The sequence below is a fragment of the Rhamphochromis longiceps genome, linkage group LG6 (genome assembly GCF_057381845.1).
Source record: "Rhamphochromis longiceps isolate RC_006_pf linkage group LG6, R_longiceps_female_GT1.1, whole genome shotgun sequence".
Classification (NCBI taxonomy): Eukaryota; Metazoa; Chordata; class Actinopteri; order Cichliformes; family Cichlidae; genus Rhamphochromis; species Rhamphochromis longiceps.
Genome location: NC_140562.1, coordinates 20,009,172 through 20,034,723, shown reverse-complemented (window position 1 = coordinate 20,034,723; position 25,552 = coordinate 20,009,172). Strand labels below are relative to the sequence as shown.

Here is a 25,552-nt window from a genome sequence, read left to right as displayed (position 1 = left end):
TGGTCAGGTACAAGGACTGCAGTGAAAAAACTTGAAAAAACCTGCAGACCTATGGCATAAAACCAGCAAAAAATAAATAAATCAATCAATAAATAAGAGAAAATGTGTCCCCTTAGAATCAAACCATAAAGAAATTACAGTAAGGATGGCAATCCTTCAATCCTCAGCCCACACAGGACCAGAGGGGAGCTTTGATTTTCCAAAGAAAAACCTGTAAAGTTAGCACCGCCTGATTCTCCAGCGCAAAACAACCTTTCAGCCACGTTATAGTATACTACTATTCCTTTCAGTTAAATAAAACCTGCAATTACCCCCATTGTTCCCACCACAAAACGAAAACAACGGTCATTGGGCACGCGAAGAAACGACGGCGGAAGTATCCTGACTAAGCTATCTGGCGCAAAACTCTGCTGGCAGAAGTTTGCAACACGCACGCAGATGTCAGTAGCGGAGTTTCTCAATCTGTCACTTTAGCTAGGTGGAGTACATTTGATGGAGGAAGGAAAAAATTGGACACAGCACACTCTGACTTTTTGACCACTGGTGTCAACCGACTTCCGATGAATGCTTCAGGCGATATCGTATCTTTATCACTTCTTAACCGTTACACTTGCTAGTCATTCTGGTTTTATTTGACAGCCGTGGAACTACACCCATGAGCCCTTGTCAGAAGTTACCATGCTAAACAACGTTAGCTGCTGCTGCTACTTCTTCATGTAGCTATGCTTTCTCAGCCCGACTCGAAGACTCCTAAAAAACGACCCGTCATTTAACAGCAGCGACTATTTATTTGCTCGAATTGCAAACTGAACCTGGATTTGTTGTGCTTCTTTTTTTTTCCGTGTGTGAGTTTTCCGTTGTTTGAAAACGAAGCTATCAATCTGTCACAGCAATGGGACTACACCCGCTGGAATTTAGTGAGTGCTATCTGGACAGCCCGAGCTTCAGGGACAAAATAAAGTCACACGAAGCAGAGCTGGACAAAACTAACAGGTTTATCAAAGAGCTGTACAAAGATGGGAAGAACCTCATCAATGCAACCAAGCGTAAGTTTGACGTTTTTAATATTCAAATGGTGCAAGAAAATCAGTGAGTCACAGACAAATCGAGCACTCAGCACTGATTATGTTATGAGCGAGGCTGTTGAGGTTAATTGAAGCTAGGTGTGAGGAATATAATGGACATGTAGAGGAAAAACGTTTTTAGATCTGGTCTGTCAGTTTGGCTCAATTTGTCAACACTTTGCAGTGCCGGGCTTCAGTGCAAATATCCTTAAACTTGGGGATGTGTACATGACTGAGAGTCCACTCCCTTCGCAGAGTGTAACGTTTGTGTTTTAATTCATCAAAGTTTGCTCCAGACATATCGCCCGTGTTTTAAAAATAATGCTAATTAAACAAACAGGAAAAAAAAAAAGATAAAAATGAGCGATGAGACGAATAAAGCTGAGAAATAAGCAAAGACACTCGGGGAAAGCACCTGAAATACAAGAGAAGTGAAAAACGAAAACCTAATAAGAAACTGCAGAGCTTGTAGCGTCTCTGTTTATGAGGCGCTCGTTAGTAGCTGAAGGGTTATTGTAAGACGAGATAATGTGGGGGAAACAAATGTAAGTTTTTGTTTTATTTTATGGGGAAAGTTTTGAGTCGGTGTGAACCAGTGCTCTGGATTTTTTTTAATAACACCTTACACTATTTGTTCAGTCACACACCTCAGCTGGGTTAAAAATGATTACATTATCTCCTTGAACTCTAATCTCATGGGCTGGGCTTGTCTGTAGGTTGCCCTGTGCTTAACGCCAGGACTTAAACACTTATAAAACAGACTGCTTTGCCTTGCTGGAAATGCCATGAATCATTTCTAGTTTCTGAAACACTGTATCTGAAAGGTTTAAAATAATACCAATCCTATTTTAGTGAACTTTTTTATGCTGATGGGGGGCTAAAGTTTACCCTCAGGCTTGCTTTATTGTCTGTCTGTGCTGCTGGTTAGTGTCAGGTATGATTTTCATACTTGCTTCTAGAAAAGCCTAAAGTCTCCCAAAGCTCACATTTACTAGTTGTTTTTTCATGCTGACTACACAGTGCACAAGCACTGCATGAGCAGACTTTGAGGCAAAGGGTTAATATTGTAAAGTATTAGCGTGTCACAAACATAAGATTATAAGTATATGAGTTTGGTTTAGTGTTTCCTACAGCAACAAAATATTTTGACTGATTTTCAAAACTGGCTCTCTGATTTTGAGCTTGATGTTTCTATTTATATCCTAAGCTTTTTTTTATTGGAAGGACAAGGTGTGTGGTATGTGAGATACTTAAGTTTTCTTGCATGTACATGAAAACTGTACTCTTGATGCAAACAGTTTGTGGCGTTAAAGTTATCTTTGCATCTCGTCTTGAGATTCAGTCTTAGCCACACTCTAGCTTACAAAAAAGCCTTTGGCGCTTAAAATATTTTAACCTTTTATGTATTTTTAAATGCGTATCGATTGTCTTTTTATTTTAATTACGTTGCTTTAACATAAAGTTGAGGTGGTGCATTTTTTAAAATCTTTTCTTTTGGTTACAAAGGTGCATATTAACTGGTTGTTATGTGGTGTGTGCTTGTTTGTTCATTAGGTCACTTAAATGTGCTTTAATTAGAAAAAATATGTGTGACTCAAAAATATGTATCACATCAAGTTGTTCATGTTATAGATGTGTATTCTACATGGACTTAAAATCTGCAGTTCATAATTTCCCTTTCTTTTCCCCCAGAAATTTAAAAAACTTGTAGATTTACATGCAACAAAACAATTTTCATTTCTTTTTAGTTTTTAAATTTTTTTTAACTTGAATTGTTTGTGGTTTAGTAATGATCCAAATACGTAAATAGGACCTTTAGCAAGCTATTAAATGCATACATTAAAGGCACAGAAGTCACCATATTTTGCTTTCTGACTGGGCGGGCCGCGCCCTAAGCCATGTGTGGCTGCATTGAGCGTGAGTTTTTCCCCTCACAACTGAGAGGTTTGCTGGACAAGGGCTCCGTGCACAATAGTGCATTATTTGCACTTTATGTATCAGAAACTATTCAATAAATTACATTTTTGGACACCGTTTTGAGAAATATTTGCAGATAGTAAAGTTTCATGTTGGAAAGTCCATTTTTAAAAATGTTTTTCTTGATTGTGTTATTACTTGGCTGCTTTTTTGTGCACAGCCGGGATTGTCGGCCTGTTTCTTTGCCTTTTTGAATGTTTCCATGGTCTCATTGGAGCTCTTTGCTACTCTGACCCCCCTCATCATAGTGACTCCCTTGACACTTAAACTTTAAAACTTAACATATAAACTTAAATTCTTTCAATCTGAGTAAAGATCTTAGGAGGATAGTTGTGTACCCTCTAAAAGGACATTTTGGTTAAAGTTGTCTAAACATGTTTCATCTATACAACTGTCACATTGATTGAACATGAGGAAACTGTCCTTATGTTATGTACGTTTAATAATGCCTGCTGTAATTTTTGTGACTTTCTCATGCCTTAGGCCAGATTTATGGTAAACTGTGGACATGTACACGGACCCCTCAGCTAGGATTGTTACAATGCTACTTTTCAATCCTCTTGGAAAATGGGTCCATAGCTGGTGTCATTACAGTTGAGGGTGTGCAGATGTCAATACAGTCACATATGCCTCAGACCTTTGCAGATGCTCAAGGTGAAATGTTGGTAGTATTATTATTTTACTTGCACCAACAAAAAATTTGAATAGCCTCCGCAGTGTTGTGGTGACTCACTGGCAGTTGATGTGATGTTGGTGCACTGCTGTGTTGGTATAAACTGGCACAGTGACATAGTGTCTAGTTTCAGTATGGCATGTGGTATCTTGTATTTAGCATCGTATTTGACTGTAGTTTTTTTGCTTTGATTTAAAGTAGAGTCAGGATGGTAGCATATCACTGCTTTCACTAAGTCTGTGTTGGTGTTTTTAGAAAATGACAAGAAATAGGAAACCCTGGTCATGCTCTCCCAATGGGACTATTGCAAAATCTGTTTCAGGAAGGAAGTGATGGTTATGTTTTGACATTAATGAAGTTTGCTCAGCCTAATTCACTTGGCCTGTGCTGAAGCCTTTAATGGAAACTATTTTGTCAACAAAACTGTTTTTGGTGTATTTTTAGCATTCTAATCAGGAGCCATTTACACTATTTGGTAGTGGCAGCAATAGAGCAATTTAAACATTATAGAGCTACTGCAGCAGATTGTTAGACATGGCTTGATTGCTTTAGATGTTATCTAGACTTAAAGCAGAACTTTTTGATTTCTATTTCTATTTTAGGCTGTTCTTTGTGCTGTGCTGAAGGTTAATTTAAAACAAAGCTAGTCTGTCCAGGGTGGAGTAGGCTTTCTTCTATTGGTGAACAACAGATGATCAAATTAAGCGTCATCAATTTCAATAATTTATCATTGCCTCAAGTTTGATGGTTGTAGTTCTTTTTTTCTTTTTTGTCTTAAGCAAAAGAATATTTTTGTTGTTAGGATAAAAAAAACAACAACAAGCGCCTGTTTTTATGCGTTGTCGTTAGCAACAGCGACAGTAAAACCATCGCGTGTCCGCTTGTTTATTTTCCACATAAACCTTTCACAATAAAGCTGAAGATCCTGTAGAGACTTTTCAAAATAAACTGAATCACGTGAAAGAGTATGCAGAGTGTTTACGGATGAGAAGCAAAAAAGAGCTGACAGGTGCTAAAAAATAAACCTTAGACTCAAACGTTAGAACAGGCTTTTCCCCGCAGCACGCCGTGTAATAAATACTCATAAAGAAAACAGCGGCCGTTACAACTTGTGTCTAAAAATGTATAGTTTCATGCATCGGTTAAAACACTCGACTCCACGTACACGATGCCCAGCTGGAAACACTTCCCGCAAGTCGAGCTGCCTGAGATTCACAGAATTTACAGAAAATGTTCAAGTTTTGTGATTTATATCGTTATCGGGACGATAGATGTCTTATATCTTATATCGGGATATGAGATTTTGGTCATATCACACAGCCCTACTCTGCAGCATGTTAAAGTTCATGGCAATACAATTAGGAAAAACATGAACACATTTGGCTTGTTTGGGAGAGTTGGCTGGAGAAAGTGTTTTCTTAGATTTGCAAAGAGGCATCTGAACAAACCCTAAGACTTCTGGAACAATGTCCGTTAGACAGATGAGACCTAAGTAGAAATGTTTGGCTGTAAGATACAACACAATGTTTGATGGAAACCAAGCACACCATGTCAGTACAAACACCTCATACCAACTGTCAAGCACGGTGGTAGAGGGGTATTGATTTGGGCCTGGGCACCTTGCAGTCACTGAGTTGACTACAAACTCCTCTGTATACCAAAGTATTGCAGAATGAAATGAGGCCATCTGTATGACAGCTAAAGGTTGGTCCAAATTTAGCTGTCAAACAGATGGCCTCATTTCATTTCAAGGTTGATTCAAATTGGGTTATGCCAAGCACAATGGTTAATCTGCAACAGAATGGCTGAAAAAGAAGAAAATCAGATTGTTGCAATGGCCAAGTCCTACACCTGAACTTGAATGAAATGGTGTGGTGGGACATTAAGAGAGATGTGCATTTACAAATGTCCACAAACCTTAATGTGCACAGTCTTAAAAGTCTATCTTACAATGATGTAAGAGACTGATGGCCATAGGGCTGCCACGATTTGTCGACTAGTCACGATTACGTCGACTATCAAAATCGTCGACGACTGATTTAATAGTCGACGTGTCGTTTGAAGCTTTGTAAGATCGCAAAAGACGCAGGAATAATAGCAGGATTTAAGAGTGTAATAACGGACTGAAACAGAAGATGGCAGCAGAGCATGTACAAGGATGCCAGCTGCCGTTAAACCCCGAAGAAGAAGAAGCAGCTGTGTCCCAGAATTCATAGCGCGGCCCAGCTTAGTTTCCAACAATGGCGGTAGCTAGTTAGTTTTAATATTACTCTTATTATTCTTTCTGGGTCACAAAATAAACGTTTAACATATTTTCAGGCGAGAATGTAGCTGTGTAAACCTCAAATATCGGCTCAGTTTATCAGGACACCACATATTTTCAAAAGCGCTCCGACGTTTTCGGAGACGTCTGTTACCCACTAGCTCGATAGCTAGCCGGGGGCTAGGTCACTAGCGCCGTGAGAACACCGGACTCCCGGCAAATTGTTTTCAAACCCACCGCCGTCTTTCACGACTCAGGTTAAATATATATGAGTCACTTAGATAAATTAAAAATGTTGTTGTTTGGCTTTTTTTTTTTTTTTTTTTGTATTTTATTTGTTCCTGAGTAAATCGGTTTGGCTGAGATTAAAGTTATAGTTTTTACACAGCTGAATAAATGTCAAGCAGACAGCTGATTATCAGAAGTGTGAGATGCTGGAGAATATACTCCGGTGTCCTGTTATATTTTAGATAGCAAGGAGTTTATTAAATTTTACCGAAACAATCTGCAAATTTCATTAAAATTGAATAAACTATCATCTTGTCTTTATTTCTAGTTAGCACCTTAAAAGCTTAAAGCTGTAAGCTAATGATAGTTATATAAGAGCAGATGCTGCTGGTGCAATAAGCTGTAGTTTTACGTCCAGTGGATGATGATCTGATTAGTCGACTAATCGCATAAATAATCGGTGACTAGTCGACTATCAAAATAATCGTTTGTGGCAGCCCTAGAAGGCCATACAGAAAATGGTTACTTCAAGATATTGTTGTCAAGGATGGTTGTACAAGCTAAACTCATAACATTTAGAATAGAATAGAATTCAACTTTATTGTCATTGCACATGCACAGGGCAACGAAATGCAGTTTGCATCCATCCAGAAGTGCTTTAGCCATGATATAGATATATTACAATTTAATGAGTTTTAAGTAAACCTCACAATTCATATAGTCCTTTCCGGTTTCTGTCAAACTGTAAGTATGTGTCTGTTTAGTATAACTGAAAAAATAAAATAAATTATTGCAATTAATTGTAATTTAATGGGTTGTTATTGTAATGTCAGAACTGTCAGCTCAATAACTGAAGGTAGTAGAGTTTGATGGCCTAAAATGGATTGAAAGCTCTACAGATAATTTTCTACAAATATTCTGATTCTTAAAATAGAATAATAGATTTAAAGTCTGTCGCGCTGCTCTAAACTTTTGATCCTGTTCATAGCTGGCATAGCTATTTCTTGGGTGATTTGATCAAAGTACATCAGTTTTCAGTGGGCAGTAGAAAAGTCTTTAGATGTTTTCAAAGTGACAAAATCTGCCTTTTACCGCTCCTGATTTGTTTGCAGAGGTCCTTCATGGATCTACATGCCAGTTGTTTAGGCGGTCCTTTAGTGTAGTCCAGTACACAGGAAACAAAACGGCTATGGCTGAATGCATCCTAAGTGTCTTTACATCTGTACTGTGAAGCTGTCCACTTATTGCAAGACCACCCAAGTTAATGCTGGGTGTGAACAGGGCCTTTCTCTAAGCACAGGGGTATTACTAAGTTTATAGTATTTTGGGCTATACCTAAAGTTTAAGTAAGGTACAGCGTTGTTAATGTACATTCGTAGGGTGGAGCTCAATCACAGTCTAGCTCTGTTTAGGTGGATACACTCTGATAATAGGGTTACAGTCTCATGAGACACTGTGTTTGGTTAGTCTTTTTAGAGAGAATCCTACAAACAATCAGAAGTTTTCTTCTGAGTATGCTTTTTGTAGTTTGCAACTTTGAAGTTAAAAGGGCCACATATCTAGATGCAAGATTGTGTGCTTTTTCTTGATGTGTAGACATGATTTGAGGCCGCTAAGCTGTTTAATCTGCAGGCCACTATCCGCTTCACAATAAGCTGCAACACTCGACAGTATTGTACAGATGTGTTATTTAGAGGTCTGCAGTGAACACTAACATATTTAATCTTGAATGCAATTTAGGTATAGATTTTTTAGTTTCATGATAATTCTTTTTTCCTTTAGTGTTGCCCTCAGAAGGCTCAGTTGTTTGGGCAGTTCAAAGCACAGTTGTTGTTCTAGAAATCCATTCAGTTCTCAGCCTTTCAGTAACTCCCTTGGCTGCTACAGCTGGGAGGATGTGCCAGTATGGAAAGTCCTTGGTTCTGGGAGGAAACTTTGAAGCGGGGCCTTGGGCCAGAGAGGCATGACATGGAAGTGCCCATTAGAGGAGCAGCATGCAGATGTGCTTCTGTTTCAGAGGGTTTCCTCCACAGGAACTGTGTCCTGTCTGTACCCTCTCAGCTACACGTCACTGTTGTCTTTAGTAAACCTTTTTTGCTCCCCCAGGAAGTTTTGAGTTCTCAGTTTCTGAAGATCTTGTTATTTGGGCAGTCTTGTCACTGCTCACTTCTCCACTGCCCCTTGCAAATTGTGTTTTCGTGTTGTAATAATCTGGAAAACTGAAGTTAGACAAAGTTGCAGCAAGATCAGGCCTGTCTCTTCCACAGCTGGACTTGCTCAGGTAAATTGACCAAACAGTTCAGAAAAACAATTCCATAAGTGTAATTTTTTTTGTAGTTTCACTTTTGGTTCCACATTGAAAGCCCAGCGATGTGAAGGTCTCTTTCTGTCTGGCAGACAGGTTTAAGAGTAGCCTGCCATAGTGTGCTTTGGCTCACTGCTCATCTCTGTAATCACATTACTGATTCTGCCAAAGAGCCACATCACAATCTTTCATTAAAATCGCATTAGCACAAGACGTGAAGTCATGTGGGAGGAACGCTCCTTATCTCTCTCTCCAAGGAAGAGGTCTACTATAAAAGTATATTACATTGCAGTGTTTCAAGGGCTCCTTTTTTGGTGAGGACACCTTTCACTGCATAATGAAAGAAAAGCATTTTTGGTGTCTGAGGGGGGAAGAATACCTCAGACACTGAAATATTGTGATCAGCCTCTTGGCTGTTACTGACAGCGTAGCCTCACCCAGCACACTTGTTTTGAGGTTCAGGGATACGTAAATGAAGTAATGCATGCTTTCTGGTCAGGGAGCTGCGGGAGGGGTCGGGTGAGCTGGCTCTGGGGAGGGCAAAGGTGGAAGGCAAGTAGAGCTGGGATACAGCCTGGAAAAGATGGGAGAGTGGAACAGGAAAGACTGTGGAAAGGCGCGGCACGTAAACACTGTGGGCTTGCATTAGGCAACTCCTGACCTAAGTGGCACATCTGGTGAGACTATAGAAATCATAACAAGCAACTTTCCAACAGATGCCAATAAATACACTGTGGACTTCTTCTGCAACTGACCTTTGACATGGACTTACATTTTATAGTCTGTTATGGAGAAAACCTTAGCTACTGCAGTCCCAACATGCATGTTAAACGTTCTGCTTTAAAACCCTCAGCAAGTTAAAAAGGATTTGGGCTAACTGTTGTTGACTATCAGTGATGTTAATCTGTAAAGCCCAGTGTAACAGAAAACATGAGGCCATTTTTTTATAAAGAGCACTGGTGAGCGTGCAACCAGTAACTCTACAATCAGTTTCATTAATATTCAACTTGTAAGTGCCAGTATTTTCCAATGGATAGGTTGCTCTGAACAGTTTATTAATATATGTTACAACACAGTGCTTTAAGCAATCAGGCTCCATTAACGAAGCTGTTTGCACTGTAACAACAGACCATTTTGTAGATTAATCAAATATCTTGACAGTACAATGACTCCAAGTTGTTGTTTTTTTCCTGGTGTTAGATTCATTATTGTCATTGACTTTATTTTTTTTTGCTTTTGTTCTTGTGAATGCCAGTTCTTAAAGCACCTGATATTAATACAGTGTTTGAGAAATTAAATGGATTAATCAGTGATTTTTGGTGAAGGACCAGGCAGTTAGGGAACTTAATATTACTATTGTCCACCAGACCTTTGTCTGAAGTGAGTTTTACAGCACAGTACAACATCGAAGTTATCAAATATATTTAAAATAAAGCTCCCTTTATTGCCGAACTAACAGGAGATCAGCAATGTGTGATTTTGGTGATACTTCACTGTGTAAATTGTATATATTTTTGTAGTATTGGACTTTTTCTGGCGTTTTCCAGTGTTTCACTTTTTACTTGGTCCCAACAAAGTTGATGCATAGCTGGCTCTATAGAGATGAGTGCTTTGTGGCCCAGCTTCCAACTTGTTCACAGTTGGAAGGAGGGTTTTTTGTTTTTTTAACAACACTTTAGTCATGCTCAAATCAATGGTCCTTATATTTTTCCTCAGACCTTCCTCAGAGGCAAGAATAAACATTATTTATTGTCTTGTGTCTTTAAAGTCTTGCTGTTTACTATATCTTTGGTGGAATGGCAAGCCTAAAGTTAAAGTGATGAGCTAATGCATACAGCATCTAAATGTTCTGCTTGCACAGTAAGCACACACCCTTGAATAAGGTTGTGGGTTGCCAGGTTGCGCTGACAGATGTGTTGAAATTTTATTTAGTATGTGGGTTGTGTACATACACTGTTTCATAGACCGTGTGGTAAGTTGGGTAACATGTATTTCAATTATTAATTATAAAGCTTGAGGGACATGCAGATTACAGATGTTTCCTGGGAGAAGTGGCAATAGGGTTGATTGGCAGTTATGCATAGTACTTATCACAAGTCTAGCCACACAGCAGCCATCTAGGTAATGCTTAAGCATCATTTTGGGCTGACAATTCAAGACACTAGAAACATGAATAGAGAGAAAGTCAAAACTCTGATTCAGTGAGACTGAGGCATAAAAACTGTATGCGTAGACTCAACAGTCAAATCTGATTAAATTTTTTTTTTTTTTTAAGTATGAACTTAAAAAAGATTTTTTTTAAGTATGCAAGAGCAGCATATCAAAGCATTACTCCATCATTTATGCTTTAATCCAGAGCACCAAGTCAAGCAAGGTCTCTGGTTTATCCCATCAGAGCACTAAACAAATGCCATGCAGTGCAACAACATTCTACGCTATGTGCAACAGCACAATGGGCTTATGTTTTTTTTAGTTCGGCTGATATAAAGCAGATGATTGGCTTTTTAGTGGGTGTTACAGGACAACCACCATCTTTGGCTTTAAAATATTTTTTCCAGAGGTTTCTATTAAAGATTCTTCACTCGTTTTGCTCTTTCTTTCTTTCTTTTTCTTTTTTTAAGTAGTCTTGCCCTTTGATCGGTGACACTCTACAATAACCAGAGTCCTTTAATTCACTACCCTTCACATTTTGTTTGTCTTTTCTTCCTGAATGGGCATGCCAGTGCTAATGTCACATAGCTGGCCACTTATTTTCCTTTGCTTTCCGCTTATAGAACAGCATAGCCTGTGATATCAGATACAAGTAAGGTGGGGTCTGTATGACTCACACTGTAAATCCAGAAGAGTAGGGTCTCTGGTGTTCTGCGGAGAAACTAGCCAAGTTTGACAGTTCCCAGGTTTGCTCTGAAATGCCTTGCTTTAAAAGGCAAAAAGCAGACGAAGCTTTTGCCTTGGACTCTTGCATGCCCTAGTGTGTGTGGTATGTGATAGTTGCTGTCCTGAAGGAAAGAAATATCGTTTCAATCTCTTCTGCAGACCTCTCATCTGACACGTTGTTTATCACTGGAATGATTGTATCCAATTAATCTATGCTGTTGAAACTGTACAGGAAAACAATGCCGGGGTTTTTTTTTGTTTTTGCTTTTTCCCCTTATTTGAGTGTTGCCTGGTGTTGATTATTGCTGGAGCTTCATGTAACTGGATGACATTCATTCTTTGTGTTTTATGTAATGAAGTCCACAGCTTGGCCTGAACTGTCCACCCTGAAGTGTGTTAAACATGCTTGCAGCCTATGTAATCAGATTGCAGATGGGTGCGACCTGCACTGCACATGTGGCTCTAATAAAAACCATGCAAATCTGTCTGTTGACATCAGTGTTCTGGAGTGCATATTAATTATCCACAGTGTTGTTAGCCCCGTATTACTTTTTTTTTTTTTAATACACAAAAGATGTTTCATATCCTAATAAAGTAAAATACAAAAGACCTGTGTCTTTTTCCCCCCATGATCTTTCTCTAACAGTACAAAAACAGGCTACAACCCAAAACATCTGGAACTCTGTAATTTCACCTTTCACCCTGTAAATAGTACAACAAGAAGATATTGAATTTCTAAAAAAGTTGTGGGCATAAAAAGTTGCAAACAGCTTTTTGTCTGTTTTTAGGCTAAATGTAACTTTCAAGAACAGAAAGTCTTTGTAATTTTTTTTTTTTTAAATTACTGCACCCTGTTTTTGTTTGTATTTTATACATCATTAGTTTTGTAATTATGAATCATCCCAACTCTGTTGGAAACTTATTGTGGAAGTTGTTTAAATCTGGAAAAGCAGAGAAGCGAGTGCCTCACTGAGAACTGAATCCCTGAGGCAACTTAAACACTGCACAAAAAAAAAACTCTGTAGAAAACCTGTGTATTACAGCATGCACATTACACTCTGCAGTATAACAGTAATTGCTTGAATGGCATTGATTTTTAGTGACATGTGATTCTGACCTTACGTCAGGTACAATGTAGTGTGTTGAGGCTTTAAGGTGTGTCAGTGTTCAGTGTAATGTTGTCACAACATCTTTTTACTGTGTCATTCAGGAGTTGAACTTTCCACTCTACATTTATATGTTTCTGGATAAGTTGAGACCTGCAGGTGACCAAGGACTCCATAAAGGTCACTCATTACCTATCAAGTAAATACCTTAATGAAAGGTTGGTAATGAGCTATGCTTTTAAAACCTTACATTCTAATACTACTACTAAAGATGACAGCATATAACACTGACCAACACAAACTTTGTAAGTTTAAAATATGGGGGGGGGGAAAGTTATGTCGAACATTGATAACAAACAAGCAATGCCAAAAGCAACAGAGGGGAGTGAGCAATAAAAAGCACAACTTTGGGAATGAAAAGAAGCAATGCACTCCAATAACACTGCTTTTCTATAAAAGGTTTTGAGCAAGGATTTAATTGGCAATACTTGTTTTCCTTGTGTTCCTTCAGCACGGCTGCTTCAAAGCACAGAGACTCATATTGCAAACATTTTGTTGAAGTCATCAAATGGGGATAAATGCATTGGGACGGGGGTTATCTTTTAAAGGGTTTCCATGCTGATAAAACTGTTTTCTGGTAACGGCTCCATTCAAAAAAGGTAACTTAAAGACATTAGAAAACGGAGGAAACACCCATCCACTTAGGTGTGATTTAGATGCCTTGTAACCCTACGATGCAGCCAGTTGCATCAACTTGATGTTGTGTGGTCTGTCTGTGGTGAGGGACTGCTTCATTCTGGTTAAACAGTTTAGAAATTACAATAATTAAGTAATAGTAAGTGTATCTCATTATTAAGAAGTTTCAATAAATCTGGGAAATCTCACAGCTATATCAGCATTTAGATTTACTGTTACACATTAATATGAGAACCTTTTCACAAAAAAATGAGGCAGAAAAGATGCTTGTAACTAAGAATCTGTGAACACTTTCTGCTTTCAGTACTTTCAGGACTGTCTGCAGAGTACGTGACCATGGTGCAGTATCAATTGGTATCCTCACTCCAAGTTGCTCACTAGTTAGCTAAACTTTCCAGAAATGTATTTCATGTTGAGCCCATCTTCCAACCATCTGCAAAAAGTTAAAACTCCACCATGTGAAATCAAAATCTTTACACGAAAGATCTGGAAACCTCGTCTGGGCCCTGTAATGATGTATATGAAATAATTTTTTACATCTATATATGCTGCAGTTCAGAAGATGCCGTTTTCACCGAAGGCCTTGCTGATTTCAGCACGCCAACGACAAATCACATTTAGCATGTACAGCATTACGGTGAAGGACTCCTCAATAGCATTTGGGGGAAATTTCTGACTAATTGGTTACGCAGCTGAATCTCACTGTCCCTCTCGTGGACTGACTAAACAGCAGTGCCAGGTCTTCACATCAGAAGATATTGCGTAAGGTTTACAAGAGGCCAGATCCAAAGAGAAGCATTGGATGTTATGCAGTACTGTGTATTACTCAATAAATTATCTATTATCAAAGTGGGTAGCAAATATGTCCTGCCTCTGTTGCTTGTAGTCATTCCATGTTCTGCCAATTAAGGATGAGAGCAGGCTGACCAGAGTCACCTTTTATGGACTTGCTGAGCTGAATTCTTGCTGTCGGTGTGGTTTAGATTCCTGCTAGATTTACGGTCCCTTCAAAAAAAAATAAAAATAATTCCAACCTATAGCTTAGATGTGTTTGCTTCCAAAATAATGACCTGGTAGGCTTATATTTGCTATACCTTTATTTTGAAAATAATACCTTTTTTAACCCATATTTAGAGCACTCACACACATCATTCACCAGGATGTGTTTCCTTCAGGTAGAAGTCACCTCTGAGACAGAATGAAGTTTTCATTATAGTACAAGCACATTAGGAAAATGAGCTGCACGTGTATTTGGTGTGATTCAAGCAAGTTTATGACATCATTTGTCTTCTATGAATATTTGCCTAATAAAGTCTTACAGAAACTTGAGTGATTCTTTCCTGACAATAATAAGGAATCCCGAGCACACCTCCCTCTCGTTTCTTCTGGCTTTATAAAATAAAAGACTACAACCTTTAAAGAGGAGTCAGTCTTTGATACTCCACCGCTGTTCTGTGTTTGCATCTCTTAATGAAACTTGTGCAGTGTCCTATTTATATATACAGAAAAGGATGACTGCAGGTCTTAATGCTCAATTCCGATTTTTTTTGATCAAATCCAATTTTTTTGTCTGCTTGTTCACACTACAAATAAAATGCGACAGCAAAGGCGCTCTAGTGTGAACCCTCAAAGCGGCCGGCATGCGCAAAAGAAGACGTCACACACAACGCGCTCTGTTTAGACCCAGAGCAAACAATATTGTTTGACTGATGGCCCTTAATATAAAGACTTCGGACTTTACGTTTCCCAATTTTTGCTTTAAGTTATTTTATTTACATAATAATGTAAATAACCTAATAATTATCCTTATTGCTGTTTTATATATCCGATACATATCCGATGTTTTTAAAACATCGGATATGTATCGGATTCAGTGCCACATATGAAAGTGACCCAGATCGGATTTGAAAATATCGGATGTCATACCATGATCGCATATGGGTCGCATAGGGTCAAAAAAATTGGATTTGATGCGCTTTCGCCTGCAGTGTGAACGTAGCCTAAAGCTCACTTCAATCTTCACGGTGTGACGTTATTCTGTTCTGTGTCTTGCAGTTGTTCAGGGGTCAGGCAATGATCTGTCATTTGCCACAAACAAGTCATGAATCCTTGTGTTTTATTTATTTTTATTATAGTATTTTTGCTAAAGAGGAATAAAGTGATTGTGCAAGTTCTGCTTGTATGCATTTTAGATGCTTCACTTTCTGTTTATACTTTTCTCTTACATCAACAATGATCTCACAAGAAAATAAAGCATTTCCTCCAAATGCTATATGAAAAACTACTTAGAGCAAAAACAATACTATAATAAGAAGCTGCCCCATTGTCTGGAAGATCCTTTAAACTTCCCCTAGTTCCACGTCAACTGGCCAGAGGACCCAAACCACAGGTGTTTTGGTTTTAATGTGCCTCGTGTGCTTTGGGACGGTACAGATTTAACACCTTTAGAGTGTAGAGTGACCAGCAGTGGGTTTCAGATAAAGAAAACGAATAAAGTCGAGGTTGAAAGTGTTAACCTTTTAATAGCTGAGCCACAAGCAAGCCAGGAATCCAAATAACAGTGTGAAAGTAGGGTTGCCAACTCCCTGAAAAATAAATAAGGGACACCTCGTGGCCAGGGCCGGGCGACCCAATTGTCTTCACCCTTCCCAGTGTGGTGAATTTTCTAGCTCTTTTTTTGTGTGTGAAATTATTTTTTTAACCATTTGACTTGAATTTGATTTAAGTAGATGTGTATTCTTTGTGATATGAACACATGTGAAACAAATGATCATTTAGCCATTTATTTTTAGCTCAAAATGACAACATTAACACGATAAAACAGGTCTCCTTCTTAAACAGAAGCCTGTCATGCTTAACTTTTGAGAATATAAGTAAATCTTTCTTTAAAAGAACTCTGTCCTGCTTAACTTAAAATAATAGAAAACAATAGAAAGAAAAACATTCTTGTAACAGTGCACATTTAGTGCATTTAGTACAATTGGCTTCAGTTGAGGTATTATTTCAGCTTTTCTAATGCTAATCAGCTGCTCCTGTTTGTAAACCCACTTGCTCCCATGATTACGCATCATAACTCATCATCATTATTCATCTATGTATTACTTTTATGTATTAGTCATCTATTTGTTGTAATCATCTATTCTTGCAGTTGTTTATTACACAAAATAAATTATATTATCACACTTCTGGCCACATAGTGCTGATATTCACTGCACATGCCCATATTAACTTTTTCCAGCCAGGTGTTTTCCTTTTCCCATTCTTCCCTTTCTCTGAGGGGAACAAACATTGCTGCTCTAATGCTGGGCTTACACTGTGCAGTTTTAGGCCCATTTTGAGCCGATTTTTGAGTGATCGGACCGATTTTGGCCTTCATCGTGCATCGTGTAGTATACGTGGGGTAACGAGAAGTGATTAACACCTCACGACCAGCTCCCGATCATCAATCGCTCGTGAGGGTCTCACCACAGCCGCTCACACTGCTCGCGCGCAAACACGTAAACGTTGGTGTAAAAGATGGAGCAGCACGGCTGTGCAGCCTGTGATCTGGACACAAGCGATGGAGGCACAACTTGTAGAACTTTGGAAAGCTCATCCGAGCCTTTTCGATGTGGCATCACAAAATTATCACGACCACAACAACCGTGAAAATAGTTGGATTTACATTGCTGCTCAATCACAGCTGCCCGATCAATGTTTTTCATTAGCAATTTAGCAAAGTTGATGGTGGTGGTGTGTGTGTCTGTGTGAGTGAAAGACAGAGAGGGAGAGCGACAGATTTTCTGTTATAACCTTCATTTTATGGAGGCACAGTGTGAGCACTCAGGTCGCATCAGAGCATCGGGCGGTATAGTGTGAGACCTGCATCGTGACCTACCAACTGCGAGTCAATCGTGCAGTTTGAGCAGGAGCTGAATAACGTGACTGAAAAAATCACACAGTGTCTGCCCAGCTTTAGGTTTACTGTCGTCCGAGACTTGCACCGCAGTGTCTGCGTTTGTTCCCCTGTTGGCCATGCTTCTTGTTGTGGTCATTTGTTGTCTTCCGGTATTTTCTCCGTAAGCGACCTTTCCTCGACCAATGAGATGAGCGGTAATCTGAATTGTCATACTCGTAAGTGTGCTGTCAGCTCATTGGTCACAAAGCAGGAGAGGGGCTGGGAATTATGTTTTCAAACAAAGCGTTAATTCCATTAAAAGTTATTGACTACTTTTGATTCTCACTGTATTACGGGACAAAGTGCGTCCCTTATTAGCTCAATACGGGACGTGTACTTTTGTTTCGAAATACGGGACGATTCCGTATTTTAAGGGACGGTTGGCAACCCTATGTGAAAGACTTTTTTTTTTTTTTTTTTTTTTAAGTTATCTGCATTGCTTAAGTTTGGTGTTGATTGAGGAATGCTTCATGATGTTTTTAGGGTATGTTGGGGCAGATTACTATCCATCCGTCCTTCCATCCATATTGGAACTAGGGCTGCTCGATTATGGCAAAAATGATAATCACGATTATTTTCACTGAAATTGAGATCACGATTATTTGACGATATTTATTTAACCCTTTAAGACCTACTATAGAACCAAGTCCACCAGAGCTTATATTATTTTTTTTACATGCTGTAGTGCCATTTGTGGGAGCATTTCAAGTTGCTATACATCAATACAACTGTTATAGCCCATATTTTAATAATATGTATGCATTAAGTCCATAGTAATTACATAAATTGCAAAAAAGTGCAATAAACTACAAAAAAAAATTGAAAATCGCTTTTGTTTTGTTTACATATATTTCTACTTGGAGAAATTTAAGAGGCTTATCCCTCAAAACTTTAAATACCACAAAGTTGCAAAAAATAGTTTCCCACCACAGGAAATTTATTTTGAGTGTCTTCATAGTTTTATTTTGGAGATACAGCAATTTTTATATACTGCAGGAAAAACAAAAAACAATCCTATGATGCAAATTTGCAAAGAAAACAGCATGTGCATCATTTCACTGTGGGAAGTGTTACGAACAGCTGATAGGAACGGCAAAGCGTGTTTCTGGAATATTATGTTTTTGTTCCTGCAAGCGCTTTTTATGCAATTTTTGCAAAGCTATATGTGGAACGAAACCGTGACCGAGGACAAGCTGATGGCATCAGATGTAAGTACAACTCCTCCGGTTTCATGTGCAAAACAAATTATTGCGCTAGCTTACACGGTTCAGGTTCTACAGGGATTTAAAAATAGTTACGCAAAACGGAGCGTGCTGCTCTGACCGGCTTTAAAGGGTTAACAATGACTTTAAAAAAATAATATAAAATAGTGTGCAACACCACTGAAGTTTTTTTTTTTTTTAAACTCTCTTTTCAACCAACGGCAGTCACTCTCCAAATAACTTCTGCTTAGCTTTCCGAGCTTCCCTCGGGTCCTCTTAATCAGCGGTCTCCACCCTTTTTTGCGCCACGGACCGGTTTATGCCCGACAATATTTTCACGGACCGGCCTTTAAGGTGTCGCGGATAAATTAGGGAGGGGCTAATAATCGGCTCAGTCATTTTTAATGATCGTTGAAAGCCCAGATCGTAATCGTGATTAAAATTCGATTAATTGAGCAGCCCTAATTGGAACCCATCCCAGCTGTCTTAGGGTGAGAAGCAAGTTACACCCTGGAACAGTTGCCAGTCCATTGCAGTGCTAACACAGGAAGAAAGACAGCCATTCATGCTGACATTCACACCTCTGGCCAATTTTGCTTCCTTTGCACTCACTGTGATGCAGTAGTGTTAACTGCTGTGCTGTCCTGTTGTATGTGTGATGATTTTAAGTTTCCAGTAATCTAGTCACCTGCCTTTAGTCAGGCAGTAAAAAGCATTGCCAAAGTGCTGTAGAAACCAAACATTTTATTTTATTTTCCAAGTTTTGGGGTTCATGTAATGTTATTATTTAGGAAAGGAAAATATAATACTGCATTGCATTTGGGAAATCGATATTGTAATTTGTGTATATTAATTTAGATGTATTGGCTTCACAGCTGTCTAGCTTTTAAGCATCACATTGTTAGCATCAAAGCATTTACTCGTGTATTGTGTGACTTGCTAAATATAGTTTGCCCTGTTTTGTGGCAAATGTGAAGCAGTGGTACCTGCACTGCTGGTGCACGAGGGTTTGATGTGCAACAGGATGTAGACAGACAGGATGTTTGCACTGTGGTTAACAGCTAAGTGCAGCAGACCTACTTTTCAAGACTATCTTTATTATGTCACTTTTCCACAGGTGGTGCCCAGGATGACACACAGTTGTAGTGTGTTATGATTTATATTGTAAAATCCCTTTTTAATACAATGAGGCTGATGTTTACTATGTTTTTGACATTTCCTTGTAGAGCTTGGGATGGCACAGCGCAAGTTCGCCCAGTGCCTGGGAGAGTTTCAGTTTGAGTACATTGGCGATGCAAAGACCGATGATGAGAAATGTATCGGTAAGTGTGGGCTAACCACCTCATATTGAAGGCGCTAACCATATGTTTTTTGCCAACACGTGCTGTTAGACGAGTGCAACTGATAATTCTAATATCTTTAACCCTGTATGTGTTATTTTTTGTTTTTTCTTCAGATGAGTCTTTGCAAGAGTTCTCAGCATTCCTCAAAAACCTTGAAGACCAAAGAGAGCTGATGGTGAGAGTGACCCGTTAGAACCTAATTGAAAGCCCGCTGTACCTTTTGTGTGTGTGTGTGTGTGTGTGTGTGTGTCTAGTGCTCATAATGTAGGAGGGTCACTGTCACATGCCCTGCCTGGGCGTGGCTACAGAGAGAGCAAGAGTCCATAACTACATTACGCACAACACTCATCACACACCCAAACTTTAAGTACCAAGCCAGATCAAATAAAGCGCTACCACCAACAAGATCCACAACAATGCAAGTGTTTATGACCGTATATTGCCATAAAGCTATTCTGCCACAGGTAGCAATATTATAGCTGCCAGTATAACCACAAAAATCCCATCTAATAGTGAATTGATACACTTGTCAGTGCTACTCGTTTGAAGCATTCTTACAATGCAGATGCAGACTTTCCAGCCATCTTCTTGTAATGCCTGTCTGGGGTTAGGGAGTGAACCCATCATCAGTAGCTTGCGGAGATGCCTATTACAGCATCATGCTCAGACCGTAAGCACAGACTTAGCGCAGGAATCCTCAGAGTAAAGTGCGATGACATCACCATGCAGCGTAAGGAAAAGTACTATGGCCAAACAAGTACAGACATGCTTTGTTCTCAGCACAGAAGAAACTCTGGAGTAAAGACGTTACGTACAGTAACTTTAATAATGCACTACTGGAAGACAAAAGTTTTTTTTTAGTAATTAGTATTGTTTAGAGGTAAAAAACGAAACATTGAGCCGCTCAAATGTTGGCATATTATCAACTTTTAAGAAGCCACAATGGAGCTTCAGCTTTAAATCTCCACAAAGATTCTATTGATACTGTTTATATAAAGTTACAGCCATCTTGGCTGAGAATGATTGCAGTACAGTTTTTTTTTTTAATACTTACTTATGTTTTGGGTTGGGGTTTTTTTGGGGGAGGATTGGCAGAGGATGAGCTGGGAATGAAGTCCCAATGTTTACACTTACAGTTCAATGTGATCTTGACTCACTTTGAGATGGGGTGGCTGTAGCTCAGGTGGCAGAGCAGGTCAGCCACTAATCAGAAGGTCGGTGGTTCGATCCCAGGCTGCCTCCTGGCTGCATGCCAAATATCCTTGGGCAAGATACTAACCCTGTGTTTGCCTACTGGTGGTGGTCAGAGGGCCCGGTGGCGCCTGTGTCCGGCAGCCTCGCCTCTGTCAGTGTGCCCCAGGGCAGCTGTGGCTACAATGTAGCTTGCTATCGCCAGTGTGTGAATGTGTGTGTGAATGGGTGAATGACTGAATGTAGTGTAAAGCGCTTTGGGGTCCTATGGACCAGAAAAGCGCTATACAAATGCAGGCCATTTACCATTGAGCAGAGAAGCTGCCGAGTGTGGCCTTATACTTTGTCTGTTTACCTTGCTGGCATGCTAATAGACAACAACTGGTGCAAAGCCAAATATGCTCCAGGTGGTAGTCCACAGTTTTTTCATGTGGCAGTTCAAGTATGTAAATATGGGCCAGATAATGTGTCACCAAGGAAGGACAGTAACAGATAAAAATTGCACATGTTCTTGTCATTGTTTTGCAATGTGCAAATGTCTGAAAAGCATGGCAGCATTATTAAAATGAAAGGATGGATTATGCAACATGGTACAAGTGGCAAGAGTAGTGGCAAGTAACTACAGAGAGCCGCTCGTTCGTTAAGACTGGAAAGTTTTGAATGTCGTGAGTAAGTAAGTAAAAGTTTTATTAATGAAGCATGTCACTGAAATGAGCACTAATGAAGGCATTTATTCTCCGTAGATGAGGAACATCACAGAAACCTTAATGAAACCTCTGGAGAAGTTCAGGAAAGAGCAGCTTGGTGCATTAAGGGTAAGGGCCTCTCATTCCAAAATCTATTTCCCTTAAACAGTCTGGTTTTTGTAGGCTTGATGCCCTTAATAACTATAAAAAATGCATTTGTAGTTTCTGTAGTTAATGTTTAATGGATTTTACTACACATACAGCTTCTTACTTTAATTCCCAAAAATAAGGAAGTATTTCTTCTCCTTTAATTTTACTGCTTTTTTCCTCCCTGTATTTTGTTAAGGCGGAAAGAAAGAGATATGAAAAGGAAACAGAGAAATACTACAGTTCTTTGGAAAAGCTTCTAAATATGTCATCAAAGAAGAAAGAGCCGCAACTGCAAGAGGTATCTTTATCATTGCCTGACCGCTCTGTGTGACGTACATGATATGAATTTATTATGACAGTAAGATTATTCAAGCAGATGTTTTGTTTAGTGTCTGAATTCCGGTTCTGGCTTTATCGTTCGGTGCCATGAGGCTGCAAAACCTGGTCGACTGCTTTGGGTTTCCACTGGCATGCCTTGCAGCAATAGTTTTCCTGGCTTATTTGAAAAGGAAATGTGTGCTCTTTTGTACCGCACCTCTGAGGTTGACCGTGGCTGCTGCAGTTTGTGGATCAATCCCCGCTGCACTACCACAAGCTGACATTTTTTGAGTTACGACGAACTGAGCCACCTTTTACAAAACAATGTTTTTTTGTGTTTTGTGATGAAACCCTGTAAAGCTTGCCCGTACGTTAGATCCACCAACCAGGGGGTGGTTAGAACTGTTAACATCACGACTGCGGGGTTTTGTATTCTTTGGGACTCTTATAAGACAAGAGTCTGTGGCACCAATACTGATTTTTAGCAGACTTGTATAAATAGACCCCATATTTCATTCCTTGCTACAAGGGTCATGAACTCCATCAGCTGTTAGGACAACTCAGTGAACAGTTTATACTAAATATAAACCTGGTGTGTGAACTACAAGTGAGAACTTTGGTATCTGTAGTAATCAGAGCTGGATGTTTACTTGACAATATTGAAACAAACTTGCTGTAGTGTGAAAATATGCATACTCTATGGCACTTAAAATGTATTTCTAGTATTCAAGCCTTGCTGCTTTGTAGTTCCTGGATGGTTATGATACTTCTGGGCATTTTTCAAATACTAATAATCACAGAAATGAAATAAGTAGATCTTTTCTTTGTTCAAATTCCCTACTGGTAGGTTAGAGTTCAGTGTCGCCCCTTGTTCCGTAGATGTGAATACTGGTGTGTCTTTTCTCACCATCAGTCAGTGGGGTTAGCTCTGGCTTGCAAAGCACAAGAAGCAGTGATAATGGCCAGATAGATAGATATCAGAAAGATTGTGTTTCTCACTTTATCAACAGTTTGCACATTAAGCTACAAGGAAGGAAGCCGTGGTGTCCTGTGCAGTCTTTGTATGGTCTGAATGACATTTAAGTTCGCTTTGACTTGTACTGCTTTTGCCGTCCTTGAAGACGGATCCCTGCACTTCCTTCAGTTTTCGTCTCTTTTAGCGTGTGTGGCTTTTCTTTGTCCAAAGAGACAAGAAATGGAGGTTGATCACACAGCAAACCTGGTTTTTTTTGGTGGGGGTGGTAGAAATTAGCTAAACATTGGTGTCAGATTTTGATTTACTAACTTCAGTATGTCTTCTATACCAATTTAAAGCCATACCAAGGTAGACCTCAATGTCCCAAATTGCACCAAAAAAACTAAAATTGTGATGTTTCTTCTTTGCTTCCGTGCTTCTGCCTGTAACTATAATTATGATGGGGTGTGTTCTCCACCTCTCCAGGCAGACACGCAGGTGGAAATCATGAGGAGGCACTTTCAGGAGGAGTCGCTGGACTACGTGTGTAAACTGCAGGAGATCCAAGAGAGAAAGAAGTTTGAGTGTGTGGAACCGGTGAGTAACTGACCTAAAATGGCATAAAAGCACTGGCGCGGTGTTTCATTCATACCACAATGAATGTCTTAAAACAAAACCGATGTGCTAGTGTATACAGTACATGGGATTAGCCTGATTTACAGTATGAAATGATGGATTAAAAGGTAGAGCTCTATTTCTAGGGGTGCATTTTCAACAACCCCACACTAAATCGAGTTGGTGTCTTTGAAATTTCCCCTTGTACAAAGTGTGCCTACCTTCTAATAGATGTGAAAATATTTGTAAGTAAGGATCTACTTTCTTGGGAAACGAAATCTGTAACTTTAATACTGACTCAGATTAGTAGATTTGTTACAGCTAAAACCACTATGGAAAATTACAGATCCCGACACTTAATGTCAGATACAGATGGTCATAACAGTATTGCTTTATGACAGAAATCCCAAACCCCTTCCGTATTAAAACAAAAAGGCAATATGTGAAGTCCTACACCGTCACAAGTTTTTGCCTGACTAAAAGTTACTAAACAATTCCATCGTATCCTGTCATTATGTGGATATAGTTTGCAAGTTTCTCTTTTACTTGCTGACCTTTTATCTCTGGTCTTTTTCTTCGTCTCATGTGTTTTCCTTGTAGATGCTGGCCTTCTTTCAGACAGTCTTCACCTTTTATCACCAGGGCTTTGAGCTCGCCAAGGACTTTGACCATTATAAACGAGAGCTGCAGATTAATATTCAAAATGTAAATAATACTTTTTTTTGCCTAATTGTTACCATGATAGCAAATGTTTATATATGTCATTTCCCTTGCACTTTGAGAGGAACAGAAGAAAGGTCTTAAGTGTAGAAAACAGAAGATTAAATTTTAACTTTTTGGTCACTAAATAGGGAAAAAGGCCTCTTCATGTTCCGATCTAGTATTTACTTGTCTGTTTATCTTCATTTGGCCATCAACTCCTGAGAAAAATATGTTTTGTTTTCTTTACCGCTTCAGGTCACCCCTCTGTTGTTTCGATTTCTCCTATCCTGCAGGACACAGTTTCATTCTTACCTTTACATTTATATACTGTAAATTAGCAGCTAATTTCAAAAAGTTGAAGGTGTTTTATGGAAGCCATAAAAATACAAGCTGTGACTTAATGAGGCCTCTGGAGGCCATCCCTACCAAGCGGCCGAAAGTGACTTCCTGGAGTGTGCGCTTGCTTCCTCTCCCTCTTAGACAAGGAATCGATTTGAGGGCACTCGGTCGGAAGTAAACGAGCTGATGAAGAGGATCAGAGAGGCACCGCAAGAGTACAGACAGACGAGTCCCATCAGTTTTGAAGGCTACCTCTATGTACAAGAAAAACGTAAGACTTGTTTGTGATCATGTAATAGTATGTGTATAACATTTTAGTTAATAAAGCGCAGCAGGCAGCCAAACTCTGAGCGACAAAAAAAAGCACAAATATAACTCTTCCTTATTAGAAGGGGATTTTTTGTTGTTGCTGCTAATCAAATGTGTAAATGGAGGTGATATATCAGATATTTTTATGTAAATCAGCAGCAACGTTGCTGTAGCGTGACACAGAAAGTTGAAACACAGGATAAGTTCCTGAAGTTGCACTTGTTGCTGACACTGTAGATGTTTTAACTGAATTTGCTTACTGCTGCGTATTTTTTTGTCACTCGCTCGCTAAAAAGGACATTGCGAAAACTGCGAGCGTTATCCGGGGAGAACCACACTGGAACTGTCAATTGTGTGTTAGCGTGTTGCAGCAGAGCCCAAAAGGGCTTGTTATGACTTAAACCACATGAAATGTTTACAGTATGTTGTTAATATTTGTGTTTCATCTAGGGCCACCTCCTTTTGGTTCAAGTTGGGTCAAGCGTTACTGCACATTTGTTAAAGAGCAAAAGATCCTGCACATGGTGACTTTTGACCACCGATCAGGAGGAAAGATTGTGAGTGGAAGTGCCGCACACTAAAAAAAAATCAGACTCTGTTCAGTCTTTTACTTTCC

The 25,552-nt window shown here is 39.3% G+C and overlaps 1 protein-coding gene across 2 annotated transcripts in view; it reads left to right on the top strand.

The window, feature by feature from the left end:
• The first annotated feature begins 324 nt into the window (after positions 1 to 324).
• Positions 325 to 25,552, top strand: part of arhgap10 (Rho GTPase activating protein 10) — a 55,695-nt gene continuing 30,467 nt past the window's right edge. The window contains exons 1-9 of one of the 2 annotated variants that reach the window (XM_085409625.1): positions 325 to 1,046; positions 19,555 to 19,650; positions 19,785 to 19,846; positions 21,606 to 21,677; positions 21,895 to 21,996; positions 23,458 to 23,568; positions 24,187 to 24,291; positions 24,769 to 24,898; positions 25,387 to 25,493. In XM_085409625.1, coding sequence (XP_085265751.1) covers positions 893 to 1,046; positions 19,555 to 19,650; positions 19,785 to 19,846; positions 21,606 to 21,677; positions 21,895 to 21,996; positions 23,458 to 23,568; positions 24,187 to 24,291; positions 24,769 to 24,898; positions 25,387 to 25,493 — 939 coding nt within the window. In that variant the 5' untranslated portion in view covers positions 325 to 892. The remainder of the gene's footprint in view (positions 1,047 to 19,554; positions 19,651 to 19,784; positions 19,847 to 21,605; positions 21,678 to 21,894; positions 21,997 to 23,457; positions 23,569 to 24,186; positions 24,292 to 24,768; positions 24,899 to 25,386; positions 25,494 to 25,552) is intronic. The other variant, XM_085409624.1, reaches the window with a different exon arrangement.